The sequence below is a fragment of the Musa acuminata genome, chromosome BXJ2-11, assembly GCF_036884655.1.
Source record: "Musa acuminata AAA Group cultivar baxijiao chromosome BXJ2-11, Cavendish_Baxijiao_AAA, whole genome shotgun sequence".
NCBI classification, from domain to species: Eukaryota; Viridiplantae; Streptophyta; class Magnoliopsida; order Zingiberales; family Musaceae; genus Musa; species Musa acuminata.
The window spans coordinates 821,603-848,749 of NC_088348.1; the positions used below are offsets into that span (position 1 = coordinate 821,603).

Here is a 27,147-nt window from a genome sequence, read left to right on the forward strand (position 1 = left end):
GATAAAGGTATACATGTTTTTTCCAACTATCATTTGTATTATATTTACATATACTCCTCTGTTGATGTCTTTTTTCTTTAAATTTCATTTATAGTATGATGTGGTGCTGAACACGATCTTTAATGTCACCTGATCTTCCTACTTTCATCTGTACATATTTTTGCGAAATATGTCGTTAACATTGATAACCACTGATATTGCTGTTGTACTGGCTACATACTTGAGAAGAAAACTGTAATACTCCATAGTTATCAGGTTCTGTCATGTTACAGAAATATTTACAGAAAACTTTTATTTACAGAAATAATTTTGGCAATGCTTACAGGTTACATTGGTCCTCAGAACAAAAAAGTAAGCAAGAAATGGTAATTGAAGTTGATCTATTATAATGTGCCTCTTATAAAAATTAGGCTGGACGCAATAGAGATAATCAACTGGGCAATAACTATTGCTTGATCCAATGTTTTAAATGTTGATCCGGTACTGGTTTCAGTTTTCTACTGGACCGATATGGTACTAGTATACCAGGCAGTATATCAACCCATACTGCCCGGTATTAGTTGAAAAAAAAATAAAAAAGACTAGGTACCTACTGGTACTGGACCACCGGCTAAAACCTGTTAGTACACATAGTACCAAACATGGTTTGATCTAGGTCATATTCTGTAGTTGATGTTTCTTAGCAGCAGCCATATGGTTTGACATTTTCCTACACTAACCTTGTGCATGAGCCTTCGATGTTGTGGGGATTGGGGAGTATAGAATGTCTAGATCTATTCAAGAATGCACTGTGACCTCTTTTGGTATCTAAAACCTCAAAGCCATGAATTTAGTTGGAATGGAGCAACCTGTGGCTGAGGTTCAATTTTCATATTTTGACCTAGATACGTGATATAATAATTTTTTATAACAAATTGTGGAATTTCATTTGGTTGACGTCCAAAATATGGTCACTAGTGCTTCTATATATTGACTGTACTGCATTAATGTTTTATATTTTGGAATTTACAACTTAGTGGCTGCTGTATGTCAAGGAGCATATAACATGGTAAATACATGGATTGCTGTACCTTCTGCCTCAGGTTCATGTAAGCTTGGATTGAGTGAAATTAAATTCCATGACTTCATAGTTGGCTTTTTTGAGTCTAAGGGAGAAAAAGGCTCGAAGAGTAGCTCCTTCCGTTCTCCACGTTGCTTGTTTGCCATCTCCTTGGCCACCGTATCTTCCACTCTGTTGCTTGATTTCTTACTTCCTGGAGGTCCTACCCCTCAAAGCCTTGTGCCCTAAAACCTGTTGCTCATCACCATTCTTGCTTCTTCTCCACCCTTTTTCTCCTTTTAGACTCTTGTTTACTCGAATGATGCTGACAGAAGTTTTCCCTCAAAACTATGCATTCCTTCTTTATTCTATTGGCCGCGGCATTTTGTTTCTCCTAGCCCTTTCAGTCATGTAATTAGTTTGTCATTATTGATGTACATCCTCTTATTTGTCCTCATTTTTGTAACAAATTGACATTTCAAACATGTCAATTTTGAACTTTATATATGGACAAAAGTTATTTTCATAGCAAATTTATTCATTAAGAGCTCATAGCCCATTTACAATGCAACTTATCTCTGTAGATGCTCAAATCCTTTCTCATTTATTATTAGTTTCTTTATCATGCATGTGTCTTACTGTATTTTTATGAATGAGTAAATTGTTTATCTAGAGCCACTACCACAGACATTTCCCCCATTGAATTAACAAAAAGGGACATTAGGCACTTAAGCCCTCAATCCTTTCTTTTTTTTGCATGAACCACATGTTCCTTCCTGTAGTTTGTTATAAATATGTAATACACATCTAAGATTCTGAGCAGCCATTTGTTATTGTTTGTGAATCACTCCACCCCACCATTTGAGCTATGCCTTTAAATTCTATTCACAATTGATTGTGCTACTGTGGTTGTCCTTTCATCTGATTTTAATGCCTTTTTCTTTGGCAGTTCTGTGATGCTTTATAATTTGTTAAAGATGTAGTTACTTCTTGTAGTATCTTAGGCAAATGTACTCTCCTAATCATCATGTACCCTAAATCATTCACTCCTCTAAACTGTATATTTCTATCTGAATAACATGACATTTTTTATTATGAACTATTCATACCTCATCTTAGATCAATATGAACATTGCAGTTCAAATTCACTTTCCAGCCTGTGCTTTACACTTTTCACTTCACCGTTCACCAGGATGGTGAATAACTGTGTCTCTGATATGTAAATAAAAATTATGAACTTTTTCATTTCAAATTGACAAGAATAGCCATTTTGCAAAATCATCACTAAATATTCCATATCAGTGTTTAAAACTTATACGTTGTTATCCATGCCATCTTTGCCTTCACTATTGCTGAGAAGTACTGATGACATGCTGTTATGTGTGTTGGTGAAGATAAAACATTTCTTAGTGCACTCTGTTCACAATCTTTCCTGTCAGTTACTGATCTTTAAATCCTGATATTGTTTGGAGTAACAGTGCATTTTTTTTGTCTTAGAATTAATTTTGAGTTAATTGTAGCTTCTTTTGATGTAGCGTACCTTCTCATGTTATTGAGGCAGTGGTGAAATCAAATATTTTTGATGTAAATACTAGTGGCACTTCAAGGTAAATCTTTGATCGACATGGTTCTCTTTAATTTGTCCGTAAAAATAGATGTAGGTTCTTAATTCTTGTCACTTATTCTTGTTCATGAGTTAATTTTGTGATAAAATGATGCTTTATTTGTACCATAATCTCTTGCTATTATGTAGACATTCTTATTCGATGGAATCTTTCACTGACTTCTATACTCTTTTGTTTCATCTGGCAAATTGCATGAAATGGTACTAACTGCACATGAACTTTGCACCTTGCTTCCTATATATATCAATTCAAACAGATACATGTATCACATGAGTCTTTTACTTTTTTCTGAGCATAAGATTAGACGAGCACTGATCCATAACTTATTTGGTTAAAGAAAATGACGAAAGCAACCAGGAGTTATTGTAAAGGATTCCCAGAGATGAACAGCTATGATGCTTTTATCAAAAACTGAATCATAGAATGATTCTATTTGGTGAGTCTGCGTACGCATTTTCTTACATAAATGTTGATCTAATCTGTGATTAGAAACTATTACTCAAAATAAAAAGGCTGGTACATGAAAGATGCATGGTGATTACTGTTTGGAGGTCAAATCTGATTCAACTCAGGTGGTCATATTGGGTTAAATTGTGATGTTAGCTTTAGCCAATGGAAGGCCTTATTTTCATGGAGCTTTTCTGTACTTAAATAGACTTTATGTACTAGAATACTGCAAATGAAGCTTTCGGTACTTAAATGGAGCTTTCTGAAGGAATTACAAACACTTGATGGCCCGAAGAACAAGATCTGAACTGGCTTGATTTAAAGAGAAAAGAAATATTAAACTACAAGGGGATTTTCAACTTGCACTTAGATTGTTGTATCTTCAGTTTGGTTCCTTTTGTTTTAGTTTTGGATCATGTCTAATGAGTTAGTCATAAGTAAATCCTGAGTCAAATTTGGAAATCTACCTTTACTGGTTTCTAGGAAAAGTTGAAAAATATTTGTCGTGTAGACTTCTTCTAATAAAGAGGTTTATTATTATTTTACAGTTTCCCCTCCAACTTATATGGAGTCAAGATGCAATCTATAAAAATAGATTTGAAAGGGTCCAAAAATGTACAAAAGGCCAACATGTACTGGAAGTCTGGAAGGATGGCAATTTTAAATATTATAAACTGGAAGACACTACTGAACAAGGAAGAGATACTGTCTTTGGGTTTTATAGAAGATACATAGAAATATTATGTCATCTAGACTTTTTTCTTGTGTTATCTATTCTTTTACAATTTTCATTTTGTTTTCTTTGATATTAGCACTTCCTTTGCATCTATTTCTATTTAGAGTTTTTTGCTTGATTCTTTGAAGTATCTTGACAAAGAATGATATTTTATATATTTAGCTGCTTGTAACATTCTGTTTTCTGTTTCATTTTAGGAATTAGGACATCCTTTTTTTCCCAATGTGTTAATAATTGATTTTTTTTTCCTGTGGTTGTCACAATCTGGGAGGACATGGCTGTTGATTTGACTAACTCTAGTAAATCATGATTAATTAATTTGAATTTTAGTTGATTTACTTGTCTATCTTGACCTTTTCTATGGAATTGATGCCTGCTATTTTGTTTCATGCACTTTAGCTAAACGATTTATTCTAAAGTTTTGTTCTTTGACATTGTGAAAGTTTTTGGTTCATCTCAATTTTAGGTGTCATCAGTAGTGTTTGAAAATCGAAATAAAATTTGGATCAGCACTGTGACTTTGGTTCTTGAATAAGCATAAAACCAAGTTATTTTTCTCTTGAAAAATAAGTCATAAGGAATAGGTAAGTGGTGAAAATGAGAAGAACGCAAGGACAAGAAATATCAGGGTGATTGACAAACCCATATGTCATGCATGTCATCTTTGGCTTATCCCCTTTGTTGGTGGGGTCGGTTGAAAAATTTTCTTTCATCTTCTTTTTAATATGATCCTACCCTTTGATCCCATGTTCCTTTTTTTGTTGGTCTTCCTCTAGGCTTTCACCATTAAGAAGCCCATCCCATGATCTTCAAGATGTTTTGTGGAGCACAATCTTGTGTTGAAAGATGCACTTAATCTAATCGACGCATTGAAGTCTCTTTTCAATAGATCTGAAACACCCAGGAAGCTGATGTATTTGTTTTGCTAGTGCTCCATAATTTGTTTGATCAAACAGGTTGACCCAGTGGAGCTTTCCCACAAAACATCTTAAATTAAAAGACTTGAATCTAACATTATCATGATTGGACATTAAATGAGATACAAAAATTCATTGTTTGGAATTAAACCCAGTTTCTTAAAAGTTTGATCTTAATGAAGTGATCTCTCTATTTGCAAGTTGCTGCATGAATCAACTGATTTCTGTTAGGAATCTGGAGTCCTGGAGAACAATGTCATGGCTTATTAATGTCTTTGTCTTAGATTTAATTTCTTCTGACACCATTGGCCATCATGGTCAAGTGGCACACTGATGTTAAACCCTAATAGCTGATATAATTTGTTCGATGTTGAATTTACATCTTTATTTTATTATTTTCTGAACAAGATAATCACTTTTAGGATTATCTTGTTCAGAATTTTTAGAATTCATGATAAGAATTTTGAAGTATTGGATTTTAGTTAAAAGCAATTGATAAAGTCACTTGTGTGTCTATAAAGCGTGACATCACTTTTGTTTTCAGTGGTACTTGGTTGCTTTCAGGAGGCCTTGTTAGGATGCTGATGGAAGACTCTGGGGAAAAGGATGATTCTTATGCATTAGCTGCTTCAGGCATGTCTTCTCTTTTCAAAATAAATATCTGTGCTCTAATTTGAATTCTTTGCATTTATATTATCTACATCTTCTGCAGAAAACATGTCTTACTTTCTTATCTTGCTTCTTCCTTATTGGGTTTTTACATCTGTAAAATTTTCCTAACCATGAACTGCCCGTGAATCGATATTTTGACCTTTTTTTTAAACATCATCCCTTTAATGTCGATCTTCTCATGGTGAAGTTGGTGTGTGTTGTTGATGATATATTTCAGATGGTGAATATCTATATTAATATAACAGACCTGTTTTTGTGCTCAGTAAGCTTCTTATGAATTACTTCCACATGTGGTGGTCTGCTGGCTGAAGAAGGGTAAAGACTAAAGACATTGATGGACATGGAACTCCTAGAAACTCGGGGATGCTAATACATATCTAAATAATACATAGAGCCTACATAAAGGGTAATAACCAACCATTGATATGTACTTTGATTTCATTGGTTGCTCTTCTTAGCCAACTTTCACTGTGTTGATATACCCACTGAAAGCATCAAGATATGGCTAGAGTTTATGTTGTCTAAATCAGTGATTGCAAAAGGCGCTCGGGCGCTCGCCTAAGCGCTCGAGCGAGGCGAGGCGAGGCCCGAGCGCCTCGCTAATGTCCCAGGCGGCGCGCTTCAAACAGGCGCCGCTTGGGCGCTCGCCCGAGCCCAGGCGCTGGGCGCTTCGGGCGAGCGCCTGGGTAAACCAAGGCGACCGAACCAGAATTTCAAGTCTGGTTCGGTCCTGGTTCGGTTGTTAGTTGGTTCAATCGAACCAACTAAACCGATATAACCCCAACCCTAACCCTAACCCTAACCCAACACTAACCTGCTGCCGCTGCCGCTCTCGATCCCGATCGCGATCTCGTCGCTCGCTGCCACTGCTCCCGCTGCCGCTGCTCGCCGCTGTCGCTGCTCGCGCCTCCAGCGAGCCCTCCCGCTGCTCGCGCCTCCCGCGAGCCCTCTCGCTGCTCGCGTCTCCTGCGAGCCCTCCCGCGAGCCTTCCCGCTGCTCGCGCCTCCCTCGAGCCATCCCGCTGCTCACGCCTCCCGCGAGCCCTCCCGCTGCTCGCGCCTCCCGCGAGCCCTCCCGCTGCTCGCGCCTCCTGCGAGCCCTCCCACGAGCCTTCCCGCTGCTCACGCCTCCCTCGAGGCCTCCCGCTGCTCGCGCCTTCCGCTCCCTTTCCCTTTCCCGCTGCCGTTGACGTTGCTCGCCGCCGCCGCTGCTGCTGCTGCTGTTACCGCTGCTGCCGCCGCTCACCGCCGCTGCCGCTGCCATCGCCGCTCGCCGCTGCTTCCTCGTTTCTTCGTCAGCAGGTTTATACTGTTAATGTGATTATATTTATTAATTATATTATATATTTTTATTTAAAATTTTAAATAATTATATTATTAATTATATTTTATATTTTAGCGCCTCGCTTCGCTCGGGCGAGCGCTTAGCGCCTCGGGCGTTTTTGGACCTTGGCGCCTAGTGCTTTTTAAATCACTGGTCTAAATTATAAGATCAACAAGGTTATCTGCATAAAGTGTCTCTGGCCATCAAGCTCTGTTGAGGGCACATCACTAGTGTGATCTTGATCATTGATTTTATGAATCTTATAATATATGTTATAGACTAGTATTCCTTATTTTCTTCTTTTGATTCAGTGAAGTTTAAAATGCTTAATTATGTCATAACTAAGTGTGCCATTATGTCATTGCAGTTCTTGATTTCACTGTTCAGCTTGTGGAGAAAGGAGCAGAGGATAACTTGGTTTCTGCTTTTATTATATTCTCTCTTCAGTATGTCTTTGTCAATCATATGCATTGGAAGTACAAGTCAAAGCATTCTTGTTGGAAAGTGACACTGAAGGTTGATTCTTCTATTCCTTGTGCTTGTATAAATATTCAATGTTATTGCTCTGCCCATGGTAGTGCATGTAAGATTTAATCCTTTCTTACTCGTTTGTAATTCCTCTTCTTGTGTTTATGGAATGTGCTCATAATGTTGATGTGTTATACATGTAACTTCAATCTGTGCTTCCTCTACATATTAATCGACATAGACTACTTTAATCATTGATCAGCATTTGTTTTGGGTGACTTATGAAACTTCATTAGATTGATGATGATATTTTGCAGGTTTTTGAAGTAATAAAGAGTTGCATCAGAGCATCAAAGGATTCACAGAAGCTCAGTGGCATCATATGGGACATTTTACTTTATGACTCCTCTGTCCATAATATCCTCTGCCGGATTATGTGTATATCAGCAGAGGCCTTGGTATGCACTAATGCTATTTTGTGATTTTTTTTCCTTTGCCATTTTATCAAGTTCCTAATGCTGACAGTTCTGATCTGTGTGAATGATGAAAATAAACAGAGGTCATATATCAGTCACCATCATGAATTCAAGGAAATTGAATACCTTCAGCTTGCCATCTGTTCTGCTTTTGATGTATTATGCTCTATTATGCCTTACATATCACAGGTGAATAAATTTTTAATACACACTGACAATACTTGTCTACCGAAGTTTTTGTTGTAATTTCTAACTTTTAGAAATGATGTATCCATATAGTTAAATTCTGTTTAGCACAGACCTACTAGTTCAAAGCAGTATTATGGTATTCTCTGGCTATTGTTGTGTTATCAGGAACTTTTAATAGCTTCCTTTGCTATTTATTTTGTGATTTTATCAAGGTTCTGATTCTAGTTTCCTGGATATGTTTGATGCACAATAGTGTTGCATGTTAAAATATGTCCATAGTGCAATGTGTGGTGATGCAGTAGAGGATTTGGCAAGGCGTAGACATCAAATGTATGCCATGGATCAAAATGTTAGTGGATATTCTTGTAGGTACCACTCTGATAGCTTCCCATCATGCTACAGATGCAGGCTGCATGCCATGTCATCATGTGTATCTCATTTGCTTTCTATTTAAAAATTTGAATTTTACCTATGCAATATACAGTTGTGTCAAAACTTGGTTACACTTTGATCAGTGTTAAATAAAATATATTAATGTGGTAAATTGCATCAAAAGAACTATATGAATGTGGACACAGCTTGGCATGGCTAGACATGGTGCAAAGTTTATACCTACAAAGTTTATACTATACTGTGCTAGTGGTCAATCCACACAGGTTTGGTACATCTTACTTTAGTTCTTCGCATACGTGTCTAGATTGCACTATTTTCGTGGCAACTATTGATATTTTAGCTTAGTGGAAAAAATTATATTTATAGGTTGTCATAAGTCAGCACTAGATCATTACTGTATTTGCTTATTTTCACCATCTTTATCACCATGATTTAACCTTTTTTTATCAATGTAAGAAAAATATCAATTATATCAGACCATTAAAATCTAAAAAGATTCCAAGCATTCTAAGAATTTACTAGTGTTATGAATCTGATTTTTAATGATATGACAAATTCTTATCAAGGTGAACTTGGGCAAGATGAATGATTGGTTTTGCAGTTCATGCTCTTGCACAATAGAGCAACCATCTCCTCCCAAAGGCATATATCCATGGAGGAAGAATTTAATTACCACTTTCATGATAGAATGCCTGCATGCTTAAGAAATAGGAGCTTAAATAACAACACAAGCAAGATATAATATACTCATTTCCAATCGCCACTAGTTCAGAATTACTTTTGCAAGATGAATTTAGATAAGAAAACAGAATACAAGTGAAGACCTAATATTGGTGGATGGGAAGATTGAGTTTGCAGTTCAATCTCTTGCAACAGTGGAGCAATAATCTCCCTTCCTAAGACATATATCCATAGAAAATAAATACAAAAACCTATTTCATGATAGAATGCCTACATGTGCAAGATATAAGAGCTTATAGGATAGGTAAAAAAGAAGAAGATACAATGTACTCATAACCAATTGTCACCAATCGATCTCCTTTCGGGAGTAGTTTGAAATTTGAATTGCATGATCCTTTGGGATGACTAATACACTTGTTCATTCTTTGGTGCTTCATGAAAGAAAAATGCCGAATCATGGTTCGCCTTATCGGTCCGTATCAGTATGCCGATCAACCGTCGGTATGGTATGTACTAACATACTGACACATGGTACAGTGGAGTGTACCGATAGATTGGTATGTACCGTTCATACCGATCTCCTATTGGATCAGTACGTACTGCCCGTACCGAGCGATACATCGTGGTATGATGAACCTTGATTTTAATCATGTAACCTTTGTAACTTGATTGTTGATATTTGAATTTTTAAGTAGACCTCCAATCCCGAAAGAGAAATGGATCATATGGGTATCCAAAATTTGCCTTAAGTAGTTGGTAACTTGAGAATATTTCTGAACATCCAACAAATGTCCGAATAGCACCTGTTTTCCACATCTGTCAATATGAGGCAGATGTGTTTTGAAGTATCAGATGTCCAAAGATTCTTAAGTGTTTAGAAATCATCTTGGGACATCACATTAATGGCCATGATTTTGAGTTTTAGAGTTGGCTGTTTGTTGTGTATTGTACTGAATCAGCAAGGCACCATTATGTTAAATGTTAGTTTGTACTAGATGACAAGTAAGGTGGTGGTGAAAATCAAAGCATGTCATTGGCCACCTTGAAGTGGAAGAATTAAGTTTAATGGGGACACATCATAAATGAGAGAATGATAGGTTTTGATATCAATTTCGTGTCATTTTATGACAAAAGAACGAGTTGTTACAGAAAAGACTGATAAACAAATGATCCTTTTGTATTAACTTTATGATCCAGAATACAAACCTTATGAACTTTGACGAGTTGTGAATGAGCTGAACATGAACAAAAGATAGCACAATCATGCTTGGTTCAATCAAACAACCGATGTTTGAGCTTGGACTGATGTTGATGTTGTCTGTGGGACAAATTTTGCTCATATTGAGCATGAGCAAACTGGCTCCAGTTTAGCTTGTTTGCCTTCCACTGGTTTTGCTGCTTCATGGTGAGAGGAAGCAGCATCATGAAGGCAGCAACCTTGGGTGCAAGCAATGACAGTGCATGGAGTTGCAAGAGGGAAACCTTAATAGCTGAGAGCAGAGTAGGATAGTTCAGATGGCTAGGCAGTGGTGAAGGTGATGCCAACCTTACTCCATGCAGGCCAGAGATGTCCATGGTCCACTTCTGTTATCAGAGTTGATCTATGTAAAGGGAAGGGCTGAAAGGGGTGATCAGCTAGTCATCACCCATGTCAACCATCATGGGTGTCTACCCCATGTGGTGCTAGCCGCCAAAGATATGGCTCTCTCAGCCCCAAGTGGAAGACAAAAAAGGAAAACTTTATATCTAGGGTTAGGTGTCACCTAAGGGTTTTATATGGACTGACATTAACAGTACCTGCTATATTTAATGGATAAAAAGAATAATTCTCTCTATATATAAGATTTAGTTCTATGGCTATGCTAATTCAGAATATATATCATATGAGTGTGTTGATTAATTTACAGTCAAGGTGTTTGACTTGATTAAATGAGATCATGTGTGTATTGCTTGGTAAAAAATTTGTGTTGAATGACTGAGCTGTGTTGAATGGGCTTAAAATTGTCTACAAAGGATGGAATATACTGTTATCTGATTTTGTCTCTTGATTCCAATGTTTATAACTTTATATGCCACTAGAAGTTTCTCTTTTGAATTTATTTTTCATATCATTCTCTAACTAGAAGTAGCATACTCTTGAATTTTAAGAATCTTCTGGTGTTCACTTTTATTTGTTAGATATGACTTTTTGTCTCCAAAACATATGATTAAGCTCTTATATTATATGTGAAAAATGGAATGTTATATGTGAAAATTGGAATATTTTAATTGCTTCATATATCTCTTTCCTGCAAACAATGTGACTACACTTCAAATTTGTTCCAATATAGTGGTTTTCTTTGTTCATAAATACAACTGTTTCCTTCTCTTCAGTAAGCACTAAGCAGTACTTGAAATTGCCTATACTGATTTCAGGAAACTGCTTCAAACATGTCACCTCTTGTCCAGATGGTGTTGTCACCTTCAATTAAACCATTCCCTGTTGTTCAAGCAGCAGTGTCATTGATTTCCTTCTCTGAAAATTCTGTAAGTTCAATCTATTCTCTTTTTTTGCTTTACTTTTTTGGGTTCCAAGTTCATGATAATCTTTGTTGTCAGCTTTTTTTTTTTTCAATTTAGCTTTTAGTATGTATTGTGTTTATTGCAGGCATCAAGTAGGAACAGTTCTGACATGAGTAGAATTATAGTAATGGTGTTTGGGGTCCAATCTATGGTTTATTTTTTTGCTTCAAGTGTTCAGGCTGCACATGATTTTTTGTACATTTTGCTTACTTCAAAAGCACCAAATTAGGAATATTTCAAACATGAGTTTCTCCATCACTCCATCAGTATTGTGATTCTCATGATTTCTCTTAGATGGCTACAGTATCTAGACCCTATTCTCTGACCGCTGACATTGGACCCATATTGCTCTCGCTTTTTTGATTGCTTGTGCTATGATCTATGTTTATTATTTTGTACTCTTGCTCTTTCTGTGTATATGTATATATATCTATATTTGTTTCTTCTATCATAGTTATACCATCTTTAGATCATTTTATCAAGGAAAGATTTTTCTCCATGTGTTATGTAGATATCTTACTGTAGGATTTCAGCTTGGGAAATGGAAAGGTTTTTCTTTCAAGCTAGGCAATTAACTGAAAAGAAATAAAAAGATATTACTTGAGATTTTGCCTGAGGCTATTGAAACACCGGAAAATTGAGATTAATTGGTGGGGACAATGTGGCTCTTGCCTCAACCTTTATTATCCTTGCTTAAAGCCTGACACATTTCTTTGACAAGTATAATGTTCTCTAAAATAGAGATAACATGGTCAATTGGCTCAGGTGTACATATTTCTCTCGTATGCTTTAATGATTGCTTATACTGCTATATTAACTCATTGCAAGTCTTTTTATGCAATTAGAAAGTCACCTTATGTGTCAGTTTGGATTGCACAAATGTATTTTGCTTTGGTTGACACATCTATCCTGATCTAGCTACATAATTTGTGAAGCTGCAGCTCAAATTGTTCAGCATGTATAAAGAAGATACTTCTTCTATAGCTGTTCTGAACAGTCAAGCTAATCTTTTTTTCCTTGGCAATTATAGGTTATAATCCATTTCCAGCTTACACTTGGAGTTGATATCACGTAAGAGAATTTTTGTTTTTTTTTCTTTTTCAGGCCATTCAAGTGGCTGCGACTAGAGCTCTTTCCTCTTTGTGTTTTATAGCATCAAGACTTCAGTCATACACGGTGGAGAATGTCAGCCCTGTTGCAGAAGCTGTTCAGGTTTGTAGCATTTCCTCCACAGATTCCTTTATTATTATCTATTTTGAAAGTGAAGATAGCATCTACCTCTTATTTATTATACCTCCCATTCAGATAAAAAAAAAACTGCAGATGGCTGTTTTGTGCATTTTAGATTAGGATCATTATCTATTCTGAAAGTGAAGATAACATCTACCTCTTATTTTTTATACCTCTTTTTCAGATAAAAAATCTGCAGATGGCTGTTTTGTGCATTCTAGATAAGGAAGTGAAGATAGATGAAGATTTGATCATTGCTACATTTGATCTTCTAAGTGCTGTTGCTTATTATCAGGTCAGATATTTTCCCTAAAAATGTTGCATCATTAAATATTATCATCAACAATTGGACCAACTTTCAGAGTGTTTTTCCAGGCAATTTTTCTTGATTCATTATGCAGGTTTACAGTTTTAAATTAATCTGCTTACATGGTTGGCAAAACAATAGGGTTAGGATCAAGAAACCTACAACTTGGCTATCAAAGATAAAAATTTAGATCCTTTGTATATTTTTGAACTTCAAGTTGGCACATAATATAGTATGTGAGTATTGGTTCTTACTCAAGTTTATTAACAAGTTCTCTTTCACCTTTGAATATCTTACATATATAGGATCCGTTTTGCTATTAGGCAGACATATTCTTTGTAATCGAATGTCATTTCTGCTTATCCTACATAGATCCAACCCTTGATTGTATATGGCGAAATGACACCAGGATATAAAAGGTTCAAACAAACTTCATACTTCATTCCAAACAATTCTTGTTTGTTAGTTGACTTTTCTCCAATATAGTTTTCATTCTTAGCCCATTGTTTATAAATGGTGTTTGAGCATTTTTAAGATAGTAACATTTTTAAATTAATTTTCTCATATAATGCATGTTTTAAAATACGAGGCCTGTGACACACAATATTAGCTTGGTACTATTCTGTCATGTCCTTAGCTAAGATTGCGTAATGCGTGCGGCACAAGGGTACCTAAACCTCATGCACTCCACAAAGGACCTACACAACGAAGACAAGGTTAGAAAGGTGAACGTGCAGGTAAGTTGTCACCGTTGTGCATGAAAAGGACAAGATACCGGGATACAAAGTAACACAAAACAACTAGCTTTTATTAGGCTCAAAAGGATCTTGAAAACAGGCTAAACACGCACACAATGGGGGCTCCGAAGGTAGATACAGGTCTAATGTTCACATAGCACCTTCGTCGAATAGAAAATGAGCACACTAAAGATGATGCATCACCTCTCAAACATATACCCAAAGCACCGTTCACTCGGGTGCTACCCAGGGGGTTCCAAGGTGTTAAGACAGCTGACATTTCACACCGCTAGTCCGTTAGTTAGAAATCAGCTCGTGGCACATGAGAATGATGCTGTTTTGGGCCATTTTGTGCGGCGTTGCACAACTAGAAATGTTTTTGAGTTTTACATGACTGAACACAAAACAAAAACACTGGCAACAAACAAAAATGTGGCTGACAATAGTGTTTTCTGCCCCATAAAAGCTGCCCTAAAGAAAAAAAAACAAAAACATGAAGAATACAACAAAAAACCAGAATTGAAAACCGCCATGGACAAGCGTCGAACACCTTGTCTGCATTGCTCAATGACATTATTCGGTACATCAATTTTTTTATGAATTTTAAGTGATTCTGAGCAGTATGTCAATACCATAGCTGTCCTACAGATTGTTGAGATCTGTAGTGGACTGGTGTTTAAAACTTTGGTCATAATGTAAGGATTATGTTTTTAGTACGAAACACCATACAAGCTGTTGTCTGGTAATGGTATTTTCTAACATAAAAAAAAGAAAAAGATGGAGAGAAAATACAAAACGGCCTTGACTTTGGTCGTATATCCTTTTCTTTTGTGGTGATTACCTGTGATATGGTTTAAATAATTGGAGTACTTATGGTTGTTTTGAGTCTTTTGACCAAGCTAGACTTAGCTTATATAAGCTGATATGGAATTGGTTCGCTTTAGTTGGGTTGGTCAAAACTAGTTTGACCAGGCATGTATTTATTAAACCCAGTATAGTTGGAGGCATGGATATTGAACCAGTTGTGTATCAACTTCTGAATAAAGCCCGTTTGCATCATTTGTGAACTTCTGAAATAGTGCTGAAGCATTTGAAACCATATTGAATCCTTAATACTTTTTGAAACTGCCCTTGATATTTCCCTTCTCCTAGAATTAATTGGTGCTGGAAAACCATCAGCTCGGGATGCATCATTGAATTTGGCAGGTGTACCCAATGCACGAGCTCTCGCCAATGTGGGTCTTGGGATGCATCATTCTAAATATAGAGCTGTTTCCATGAGTTGAACCCTACTCTCTCATGTTGTAAGACAGGAGCAATCTCACCCTTGTACCTAGGTCTGCCCTCTGGAAAATAATATTCCATTGTCGGTATTTGAACACAGGTCGCCTGGGTGAAAGCCAAGCATCCTAAGTGGACTGGATGACAATGGAATCTTTATCATTCGATTTGGCGTGAGACTTAAATCTTGGATTCTTGTCAAGACTGCCAATTTTGTGCCTTGTTCACTTGCCAAAGTGGGATTTTTGTTGGAAACATTTCATTTTAGCTGATAATGAAATCCCTAGGTGAAAGTCCATGTCATTGTTATCTAGCGGATCTAGTGCACAAGGCTCCCACCAATGCGGGTTATGGGAAGTATCTATGTTTGCAGCTTTAAACCTATATGTAAATTGGTTGTTTCTATGACAAAGATACACTTTGATGGTGATGATACTGATGATGAGGAGTACTGATTTGGTAGGGCCAGTGGCACGGATGCAGGGGGGATCATGACAATAAGCGACACTGCAGGTGACAACAGACAATGAAAGGGGTCACACGAGAATATATTGTAATGCCCTTGCCCTATGTAGATTGCCTAAAGCTGGTACATACAGGTTCAGATGTAATTGGATTCCTTGATGGGTTAATGTTGTCATAGGGGATTGTCACATATTGCTGTCATGGTGCAGATACTTGATGTCACTTTTTTGTCACATAGCATGCTGCTATATTTTTGACATGCCTTTGTGCTCGAAAATTTTGGAAAATTATTATGTAGCTCATAAGGAGTTTCTGAATCATGTCTCGAGTCTCGGTTGATCTCTTCTTGGGTTGGTTGAATGCATTAGGATCAACTTGTATTGATCTAAATCTTCTTCCAAGTTCTGATTTTGGACCAAATTAGTAGTTCTAGACCTAAATTTTAAACCCATTGATATGGATTAACTGAAACCATAGAAACCTATCTCAAGCTGATGGAGAATCATCTAGGTTTATTTAGGATTTTAGGAGAATTTATTTTAGACAAAGAAATCAATAAAAAGGCATCAATTAATTGGCCTAGAAACTCTTAGAGTTGTGTGAAAAAATGAAGAGTGTTTTGGGTTTTCTAGGTGTTAACCTTGGGACTCTACTTTTGTATTAAGTGCATTTTTTTTTTCTTCTCAGTTGTGATAAATTTTTTTAAGGTTATTTAGGTCTCCTAGAAGTCACATTTTGAGTTTTTAAAAGATATGCAAATTCCCTAGGAGGTTGCTTTTGGGAATTATTGTCTTCATTGATTATATTAAGGCTTCTAAGCCCCTATAAATAGTGGAACTTATCAATGGATGAAATACTTAAGATTTGAATAAAAAAAACTTACATCTTCCCTCTTTTAGTTTCTTACTCTCCTCTCTAATCTCACTCCTCTCTTTCTCTCTCTCCTCATTTCTTTTCCATTCTACATCACAAGCCCTTCAAAATTTTCAATAAAATATATATTTTGTTGTTCTTTATGGAAATTCACTATCTTGATTTGGATTGATCAAAACCATCAAAACTTGAACCATAATGTTATAATTATTCAAAGTATATTGCAACTACTAAGATTTTGTAAAAAATATATGAACTACATAAACTCTCCTTTTGAGCATCGAACTGAAGTGGAAACCAAGAGTGGATAGCTTGGTTTGATAAAATTTTGGCTGTGGAATAGATGATTTATATGAAACATCTATAATTCTGGATTTGTGAAGTTAAAAGAGTATCATAAATCCTCATTGGGTCTGAAAGGCGAAAGCTGTTTCCTGAAGATCAAGGTGCAAGTGCCAACATGGAGAATAAATTCAAGGAGACAATATGATTCAGTGACGATGAGTTCTGAAGTCAGAGTTTCATTCTTGACAACTGAGCCTGTTGCGGCAAAGAGAAATTGTAATTTGTACTTTGTAGGACATTTTTTGGAGTAACATAATGGGATGGTAGTCAGATGACATAATGACTTTCATCCTTCTTCTCTTTCATGTTTCATGTGATGTTAGGAGAAATATAACAATTAAATTTGCACAATATCTGATAAATTTGTGTGTTTTTTAATTTTTTTGTCGACATTTCTGCAATTAAATTGATCCATTTGCTCTTTCTGTGTCCACTTCTCTGCAATACTCTTCCAATGCACTTATTTAATTTCTTTACGAGATTTGTTCTTTGCACTTAAATTTGCTTCATTTCAGCCCGCTCTCCTCAGTTCTCTGATATTTTCTGAGGAAAAAGAGGAGGTATCATCGGATGTCACCAGTGATTCAGTGAAGCAACTTGCCGCTGTTCCTGTTGCAGAAAATTTGGGTTCATATAGTGCTACTAGTCCAATTGAAGCTATTCGTAACTATGTAGAGAGTTCAGAGATTCTTTTCGACGGGTAACTTGTCATACCTTTTTTTTAATGATAGATCATATCTACTCTTAATTTTGCTTTTTAAATTTCCTTTAATCATTCAATAAAAGTTAAATCTGCTTTTTTATCTTAGTTGAGGAGGTTGCTTATAATTTTAGCTTCTCAAAGAAACATAAAACTTTTTTTTTGGTGGATACAGTTCTACTGCACTCTATCATGCGCCAATAGTTTGATTATCTTGATAGGAATTCTGCCTTTGCATAATTTTCACTCTATTTGTGGTCATCGTTCAATTTTCTGTTCAATAAATTTTTTGATCCTATATATTATTTATTGGTGTAACGGATAGCATTACTAACATGGTGACACTTCCATATGTTCCAGTGCACCTCATTTATTGTTGAGTATCCTTAATTTTTTGAAGGCCTTATGGGAAGGGGGTATCCAATTTTCAAATATATTAGGGAAGATTAGGGTTTCTAAAAAATTCTGGGAACGTTTGTCATCATTTCTCTCTCCAACTCATGTTATGAATGGTCTGCTGAAGAAAAGTTTCAACAATTCGAATACTCAGTGCTTATCATTAAGGTACTCTCCATTATGTCATATCAGAAAACTTTTCCATAGCAACAAATTACTTGTACTAGTCACTGCAACTAAATAGATTTTTCATTATCCTAACCCTAAAAATTCTAGTAGTATTTCCATCACAGTAAGAGTTGATGCTTCTTTGTAGGTACCGGTGCCTGGGTAATGTTCTAGGGATCATGGCACATGAACTCTTTTTTCTGGAAAAAATAATGCAATGTGAAAAACCTGAGAAGGTGACTTGTACAAGTACGGTTAATGCAACATCAAGACATGCAAATGTACTGTATGCACAAGAGATTCTGTCCACCTGGTTTGTTGATAGCTCTTTTCTGGAAAACTTGATCAAGTCTTTCTCTGACATTGAATATGACAAAGAGGTTGTCTTTCGTGCGAAGGTGAATTACTAGTCATTTCAATCCTTTTTTTTAATTTGTTGGTTTCTTATTCTTTTCCTTAATTATTACTCTATCTTGACTGATATTTGTCTACATTTTATATTGCTCTTTTATTTGGCAAAAGCCTCTCATGTTTGCTGTTAAGGTTTTAGAGGACAAGGAGAATCAGGCTGCTTGTTGATGTCTACATCAATTGGTAATGTCTAAGATGGAAAATGGTTTAAATTAATTGACTTTTTAACACTCTTAATAATGATGTTGGTGGTTTCAGATTTTATTTAATTTCACAAATAACTGAACTTGTGAGGCATGGTTGAGAGTCTTCAGACTGTGGAATTAAACCACTGCAACATTTGAAATAGATGATTACCAAGATGCTTAGTGCTGTTTTGTCATATCAGTGGAGCCTGTCACACTCACCTTGTAAGGAAAGTTATTTTTTCATCAACTATATTAAATATTTATACACATTATTAAAGTGTCCAAACATGATTGTATATCGAGATTCAATCTCAAACCTAATAGTGCCTTTTGCTTCTTGGGATATGCCATGTAGTCAGTTATCTAGAAATTCAGCATTGGTGGACCTACTTTGCATTACCAGCATATGCTATTTAGAGATAGATATTTGACCTGGGTCTAATAATTGTTTCTTTCTAGTAGCTCGAACTGTCAAGGAAAAGGTAGTCATGCTGCACCAAGCTGCTGCTTATAAAAGTGGTCTTGGTGTTTACTATTACTTTTCTCTTTTTTAAATGAATAAATTTTAATATCTTCCAAAATAACTTTATTTTCTGATATGCAAAATCCTACTATTCTTTGTTGTCCAATGAACAAACAACCTTTTCCTAGCTAGTTTGCTTCATGGTTCGTCTTACCGGTCCGTACCAGTATACCGTTCAACTGTCGGTACGATATATACCAAGCTGTACCAACGAACGATACATGGGGGGCGTACCAATGTACCACTCGTATCGGTCCCCTATTGGACCGGTATGTATTGCCCATATCGAGCGGTACACCATGGTATGTCCAATCTTGGTTTGCTTATCAAAGTATTATTTTTTTCTCTAGGTGTTCTTTTTTCTGTTGACTCTTTTGTGTATATTAGCCCAATAATCACTATTTGATCCTTGCTACTTTAGACAGCTATCATACAATTAGTTTGATTGTATTTCAAGTGATCTGTTCTACATTGTTTGTGTTTCCTTCTTTAAAGATTATTTTTTCTGTAGGTAGCTGTTTGTGTATGCATAATACATTTGATAGCTAAGTTAACTACTGGTAATGCTGGGAGCTTGTCCGTGTCTTTGGTTAAGAAGATCCATGAAATCTACAACACGGTTAGTCTTCACATAATCATTTACCTTCACTAAATGATTTAGCATTTTTCTATTTGTATAATCAGAATCTTGTCATGAATTTATTTCCTTAGTTTTAGTCCTTAATATTATTCTTATCTATGCAGTTAATAGCACATTCTGCATTTTCTACCCTGTTGTCACTATATTCAATGCGTGGCTATAGGTATGCTTCTGAACTTAGTTTTTGAAGTCTATAATGCTTATTAGTCCCACAATCATGTAGCTCATAACCTTATGCAAGTCACACTCGGGAGGCGGTCAAATAACAAAATACATCTATACCTTTAATGTGCAATCACTGAATTCTAGAAGGTTCACAAAGAGTAAAATGTACAGTAGAGAGTAGAAAGTGAGACTATTCTTGCCACTTGCCATGGAATTTATTATAGAGCACACTTCAAATAACAAACTTCCTAAAGATTTTGATTTTTAATCTACAAAATATTCAAGAAAAGGTGGTGCTGTTATATCTAAACCAAAGAACCTAAATATATTGCCAAATAAATTGAGTGAGCTTTATTGACATTAAGTTTTCTTGTGTCAGTTATTGCCAGAGCGAAATTGTGTGCCACTAGTGAGGGACAACGCTCGAACATTGTGCGCACTAGCACAGATTGTTTGTGGCAGTAGCTTGCTGCTGTCTTCTTGGTTTTCTCCTTTCTTCTCAGCCACAAGGATCTTTGACTGAGGTTGCGGTTCGAAGCAACGGCTGCTGGGGTAGCTGCGGCTGCTGGGTTGAAGGAAGAAGAGGAAGACAGTTGCTGTTGGAAGACAAGGTTGTTACTGGTTGTTTCTCAGCTGCAGGTTGCTGCTGCAGGTTGTTGACAGAAGATGAAGCTGCAGCTTGTTGCTGACTTCTTCTCTTCTTCTCTCTCTCAGTTAGAGTTCTATGGCTGGCTGGACTTAGGCAGAGGGTTGCTGCTTTGGATTCGATGAAGAAGGGTGGTCAGCTGCTGCTGGAAGAAGAACTGCAGCACCTCTTCCTTTCCTCTTCTCTTGGCTAGAATTCTTGTATGGCTGGCTGGATGTAGAAGAGGCTCTTGTTTCTGATGATTGAAAGGGTTGCACATCCCTTGTTTTATAGTTTGGGGTGTGGGTTAGTGTCCTAAGTGTTTTAGGACTCCTCTAGGGCTGGCTGCCCCTTGCTTCCCACTCTCAATTGGGTGCCAACTCGTCTCCCGATCCAAGTCCAACTTGTGTTGTGTCTTGCTGCAATTTGGAGCTGGTCGAACCTGGCTTTGGAGCTTCATATTGAGCTCGAGTTGGGTTTGACCAGATTTTCATTGTATCAGAGTTTGACTCAAACTTCCAGTTGAGCTGAATTGGACTTCAACTCGAACTCGAGTTGGGCTGAACTTGAGTGAGTCTTGAGCTGCATTGGATTGGACCCTTGAGCTCAGGTTTGAGCTTGCATTTGGTTCGATCAGATTGGGATCAATTTGGAGTTTGGTTCGAACTCTGGTTGATCCAGATTGGAGTTCAACTTGATCTTGGTTTGACCATCCCTGATCATCTTGTCATGTTATCACTTACCCTCCAACTACTGTGGCCAGTTTGGAGTGTTCAAACGACTCCTCTACTTGAATATGAGGACATCAACATTTTATGAAATTCCTAACATTTTCAGCATAATATGCTTTGATCTCTGCAATAATACCCAACCATCATCTCTGGTACCTGCCTATACTAATGCAAATATCCTATTAAAATAATAACTAATCACAGTTATGTGTAATAGCTTTGAATCGTTTGACTTGATTAAGAAATTACAAATTGTTGATGATGAACAATAGTTTTACAACAATCATTATAATGACCCCAAATTCATGTTATTCAGGTTATAGGATATTACCTACAGTATGTTATCAGTGCATTACTTAGGCAATTTTGTTATGTAAGACAATTGAATTTTTCTTACATGCTGTAATTCTTCTTTCTACTGCAAATCCATTCATGTTCTATATTGTTACTCAAGTTTGCCACCATGTGTGCAGTGAGGAGAAGGAACTTACAAGTCTTATAATTAGTGATCTTTATTACCATCTACAAGGAAGGCTGGAGGGTCGGGAGATTCCATCCGGTCCATTTCAGGAGCTCTCAAGTTTCCTGCTTAGTTTGGGAACATTTGAGTGTAATGATGAGAAATATGAGAGGATTTTTTTTCTTCACCTTGAAAATATCAGCATGTTTGACATAAAAAAGGTACAGGAGGAGATTGGAGTAGAGCTGTGGGATCTTTCTGATTGGACGACATCTAAAGAAGTTGCTGAAAGCATGTTCATGCACATGCATTCTGCAAATTCGTCTTTGACCATTGCAAGCTCCAAACATTTTGCTTTAGAAGCTCTTGTATCTGTCATAGCTGTGTACAAGGGAAATGTAAGTTATCCTGAATATTTTGACTCATTTCAATTTTCATATAGGCCAGAGGAAATTCTCTTTTGTTCTTTTCTAGTCACTGTTTATTTTGTCTGTTTGTTTTGAATGTACCACAGATGAACAATACAAAAGAATCATTCTTACATGGTAGAGATATCTCAGAGTCAGTTGTTGAATCAGGCATTCGACATCTTTGCAGTTGTTTGCAGCACGTGGCAGATATGCTAGTTCATGAACAAAATATGCCTGAGGGTTTTCTAAGAGTTTTTATAACCCAACAAGAGTTGTTGCTCATTCTTTCAGTTATTTTATTCAAACATAATTCACATAGAACTAACAAGATACGGTTCCTTCCTCTTTCTATACTTGTAACTAAATCAACTGGCTCAATCATCAAAGTTTGTGCTGATGTCAGGCCAATAACTCCTCTCGTGAGAAAAGCAGTTAAACTTGTGCTGACATTGCTCTTGACATCACTTGAATTCAGTAACAATATGTCACATGCAGAAAATAAGTCTGATTTTGAAGTCAAGCTGTTAGCTGATGCATCGTTCATAAGTATTGGACTTCTACCAGTTCTTTGCAAGTACACACAAGATGCTGAATACTCTAATCTTTCTGTGGCAACAATGGATTTAATTATGAAAGCTTTAAATCCTGATACTTGGTTGCCAATTATAAGGAAGCATTTGCCGCTCCAGCATATTCTCCAAAATATCCAGGAGAGAGAAGCTCTAGCTTCTGCTCCTGTGATTTTTAATTTCTTGTTGACTTTGGGACGTACAAAAGGTGGAGCTGAGATGCTTTCTTCTTGTAAGTTTTTGTCTTCAACTATGGTTCTCTTAAGCAAGTTACATGATGGTAGGCCTTTCTCAAATAATCTGGATCAAAGTGAGATTACCACCATTTATGATGAAAAGCATGTGCATATTTGGGTTACCAGTTTGGCTATCATCATCTCCCTGATACAATCTTTAGGTGATGACATCTCTTATATGGATATTATGGTCAGTGCTCTGCGCTATTTCTTTTCTGAGAAGCCTTATATGCTCTCATTTTATTTTTCTGCACTGAATCGTCTTGCCAATGATCATAGCATGAAGAGAGCACAAACTCATAAATTTCAGATATCTCTCACAGCTCTTAAACTTATGGAAAACAGCCTCATGCTTTTATGTGTGCTTGCAAGATATCAAGCCTCATGGATTAAAGGCATGAAAGAAATGGATTCTGAGCTAAGAGAGACTATCATTCATGTTTTGGCATTTACAAGCAGGGGGGCTCAGCGCGTTGGGGATTCATCGGGTAGGTCCTTGACTCTTTATTGCCAACCAACTACCAAAGAAGAGGTTGAGCTTAATAGAAGGCCATCATTCATTAGGAGTCGACATGGATGGTTTACTCTCTCCACTGCTGGTTTTCTCACTAAAACTACATCTTCTGATTCCTTAAGCACAACTTTGTCTGTGGTGATCAGAGATGAGGAAAATGATAATGCTGATTTGGATTACCGGTCTCATTTCTCTGACACAATTGCTATACATATTTATCGGATAGTTTTTCTTCTTCTACAATTCTTGTGCATGCAAGCTAAAGCAGCCGTGAAGAGGGCAGATGAAGTGGAGTTTGTGGATCTTGCATATTTTCCTGAGCTTCCTTCACCTGATATTCTGCATGGCTTACAGGTAAAACAAGTTCCTTATCTATTTGGTGGTGTAGAATATCATCCAAGTACTTAAAAAGCTAATTAAGCTTCAGATATGTTGAGCTACATACACAAGATTTATTCCTGCAATGATAAAATGAATTGGAGAGAAAAGGGAAAACCCATAGAGTATTACTCAAGATTTGGTGGTCAATGGTTCTTTAGCAATTTCCACTTCCTACTGTTCCTTGTATACTCAGTAGTTCAACTGTTTGGAAGATGGTCTTGAGACAAATCATTGCTGAACTTCTATAGCAAGTCCTTTTTTGTGGATGCAATTTAACATAGAAGCTGAGCTTGGCATAGGCTATGTTGCTTAACTTTAAATGACCATTGCACAATGGAGAATAAATTGCTTTTACTTCCTCTTTTTGTTATGCTACCATCTATTTTCTCTGTGAACCAGATGTCATAACTTCAGCTGCAAAGTCATACTCAATATTCTTCTATCTTGTCAAGTTGTACAACTGACTTACTATGTGTTGCTGTAGGACCAAGCCATTGCTATTGTCACTGAGCTTTGCAAATCCAGCAAACCAAATTCCATTGAGCCAGAAACAGAGAGTGTTTGCTGTTTGCTCTTGCAGATACTGGAAAGATCATTGTATTTGGAATTGTGTGTGTCACAAACTTGTGGGATCCGACCAGTTTTAGGGCGCGTTGAAGATTTTACCAAAGACATTAAAGGACTAATCCATGGTATGACTCCCTCAGCTTTTGATGCCAAGAAGTTGACATTTTGATGTGTAAATTTTGTGTGCGTGTATTTGCAAGAATATTCCTTTTTAGCTTTTTGCTTTGTCTTGTCTAACAGTGATTCCGCTGTTTTTTCTTCTTTCTTTTTTCTGTAGTGGTTGAGCAGCATGCAAACTTCAATCAAGCTCTAAAGTCATTAAGGCAGATATTAGCACTTCTGTACCCTGGATTGATGAAGACTAGTAATTTTATATGATGTGCAAATGTAAATGATCAACTCTTTTTCTTTTTTTTTTTCCCTTTTCATTGTCAAGAAGCTACAGATCTGTTAATCCATATTGTCCATCTTTACCTATATATCTTTTGCTTTCATTCTCCTAGCTATGAAACACTGGTACGTCCCTCAAAGGTTTATGGTTAGGAGTTTATTATTGGTGACAGATCTTTGGTTGCTTGAGGGATCATTATTTTGGTCTTTTCATTGGATCATGCTAGTACTGAAGAACCTCGAAATTTGTATGATTGAAAATTGATCAAGTCCATGAAGCAAATTTCTTATTATGCTCGCACCCATGAATTATCGATGTTGCAGATTATCCTTGGATGTAAATCTAATATGATCATGCAAATGCTCATTGTAAATCCTCTTCTAGGTCATTTTTGTGGCTTGTATCAATTAATATGATATGCACAACATTTTGTGTTTTTGTATGCATATAACTAATTTCGTCTGTGTGAGACCATTTCCGATATATGAAAACCTTGCTATTGCTTATCTAATCTAAGAAGGGAAAAGCCCGAAAGATGCATATGAATGGCATGATGGTCCTTGCGTGGTCTGGTTCATGTCACCACTTTAAAACTTCTGGATCAATCATATTTTTCAGTGACTGGAGATGGACTTAACAAAGAGGGAGGATATTAAGATATATTAAAAGAACAATTGAGTATGATAATTTTTTGACTATAATGTTTTCTATACTTCATGTAAGTAAGTGACTGACGGATATACTCACATAATCTTTTAAATTTAAAGTATTTCAACAATTACAGATAAAGTTTAATAGGTTGAGAACATTATAAATTAAATTTATTTCTTATTTCAAAGCACCGTAAAGATCTTCATTGTATTGGTGGGTGAAAAAGGCCATATATGAGATTGAATCAAATAAAAGTTAGCTTCTTGAAAGATGAAAAATATATTAGAGAAAATAAATTTATATTAAATTTGAAATTATAAAGCTCATGTGTTGTGTCATGAGAGTTATAGAGTTTAAGTTGTTGTGGAGATACTTAGAACTAAAGAAAATACTTTGTCCTATCCCGATTTTTCCTTTTATCATAGTCTTATCTCTTCTAAAATATAGACAAACAAGAAAAAGAGGTATGAATCGAGACAATCTCTGTTGATGATGATATGTAGAGGGATCATAATACAAAATTTCTTGTTTCATTAATATGATATTATTACTTTAGGAAGGATATGGAGTTGTTTTCATATATGGAAAAGATTATTGAGCATTAGTCGATTGGCTAACCTCGACAGAATGAGTAAGAAACAATGAGAAGACTTGCTTTTAGATTCATCAACAACAAAGTACATATGCTTGATGAGAAATAGTGACGTGAATTCTATTCATGAGAAGCAAAGTTTCACATAGGAACGCACACGGTCGGGAGGGAAACGAACGCTTAAGCCAATACCGGGAGGAGGAGGAGGAGGAGGAGGGCGACTCCTACTCCCACCCAACGCCCCGCTCCTTCACCGTAGCAGCCGCTGTCGTAAGGCGAGTTGCCTACGAGCGGCTGGCCGTCGAACCCGAACGCCTGGCTCGCCCCGCCCAGCGGATGCTGCTGCTGCTGGTCGTACATCGTGTTCGACTGCGGCAGCTGCTGACCGCCCGACGCCGGCCGCCCGAACGGAAGATTCTGGTCGTCGCCTCCGATCGGCACCGCGAAGGGAGGCAACGCGGGCGCCAGGCCAGGCGAGCCCGGCAGGCCACACCCCTGGTTCGCCCGAGGATCGTCGCTCGCCTTCCACGCTAACTCGCCGTCCTTGTCGCGGATGCGCATGTCGCCGTGGTCGACCAGCTCCAGCGTCTGCAGGAAGTTGTTGTCGGCGGACTGCGCCCCGGTGTCCCATACCGGGGTGCTGCCGTCGAACACCTGCAGGCCGTACGCGGTGAACACCGCGGCGCAGGTGTTGGCGCTGCTCACCGGGCCGCACTCCGACTCCCACATGCTCCGTCCCGTGCTCGTGTCCTGCACCTGGATGTAGCAGAAGTCGTTGCCGAAGCCACCGGCCCCGGGGGCGGTCTCGCGGCGGAGGAGGCAGGCGGTGTACTTGCCGGAGGGGGAGGTGAGGAAGGGCACGGAGGTGTCCGCCGCGTGGGGAGGGATGCTCGCCAGGACTTGCTGCTTGGTCATCCTCTCGATGGTGCCGGCCACGGTGGTGGCTTGTGCGGCTGGTGAGAGGAGTAGTAGGACCAGGAAAAGAGTTGGCAGCAGGGAGAAGGAGAGGAGGAGATCCATCGCTGTTTCGCTCGATGGTGAGAAGTCAGCGATGGGATGCATG

The 27,147-nt window shown here is 37.4% G+C and overlaps 2 protein-coding genes across 4 annotated transcripts in view; one reads left to right on the forward strand and one right to left on the reverse strand.

Annotated features, from left to right (window-relative positions):
• LOC135627681 (uncharacterized) overlaps window positions 1-25,130 on the forward strand; it is a 40,912-nt gene extending 15,782 nt beyond the window's left edge. For 2 of the 3 annotated variants that reach the window (XM_065133847.1, XM_065133848.1), the window contains exons 17-33: window positions 2,575-2,646; window positions 5,309-5,397; window positions 7,127-7,275; window positions 7,545-7,685; window positions 7,785-7,892; window positions 11,382-11,492; window positions 12,633-12,740; window positions 12,943-13,053; window positions 17,282-17,466; window positions 17,827-18,030; window positions 18,179-18,428; window positions 19,664-19,771; window positions 19,897-19,955; window positions 21,787-22,171; window positions 22,288-23,856; window positions 24,368-24,575; window positions 24,728-25,130. In XM_065133847.1, coding sequence (XP_064989919.1) covers window positions 2,575-2,646; window positions 5,309-5,397; window positions 7,127-7,275; window positions 7,545-7,685; window positions 7,785-7,892; window positions 11,382-11,492; window positions 12,633-12,740; window positions 12,943-13,053; window positions 17,282-17,466; window positions 17,827-18,030; window positions 18,179-18,428; window positions 19,664-19,771; window positions 19,897-19,955; window positions 21,787-22,171; window positions 22,288-23,856; window positions 24,368-24,575; window positions 24,728-24,828 — 3,958 coding nt within the window. In that variant the 3' untranslated portion in view covers window positions 24,829-25,130. The remainder of the gene's footprint in view (window positions 1-2,574; window positions 2,647-5,308; window positions 5,398-7,126; window positions 7,276-7,544; window positions 7,686-7,784; window positions 7,893-11,381; window positions 11,493-12,632; window positions 12,741-12,942; window positions 13,054-17,281; window positions 17,467-17,826; window positions 18,031-18,178; window positions 18,429-19,663; window positions 19,772-19,896; window positions 19,956-21,786; window positions 22,172-22,287; window positions 23,857-24,367; window positions 24,576-24,727) is intronic. The other variant, XM_065133849.1, reaches the window with a different exon arrangement.
• A 1,001-nt stretch (window positions 25,131-26,131) lies between these two features.
• On the reverse strand, window positions 26,132-27,127 carry LOC135627076 (uncharacterized). Its single transcript, XM_065133033.1, has one exon. The coding sequence runs from the start codon at window positions 27,102-27,104 to the stop codon at window positions 26,265-26,267; it is 840 nt and encodes a 279-aa protein (XP_064989105.1). The 5' UTR covers window positions 27,105-27,127; the 3' UTR covers window positions 26,132-26,264.
• Window positions 27,128-27,147: the final 20 nt, after the last annotated feature.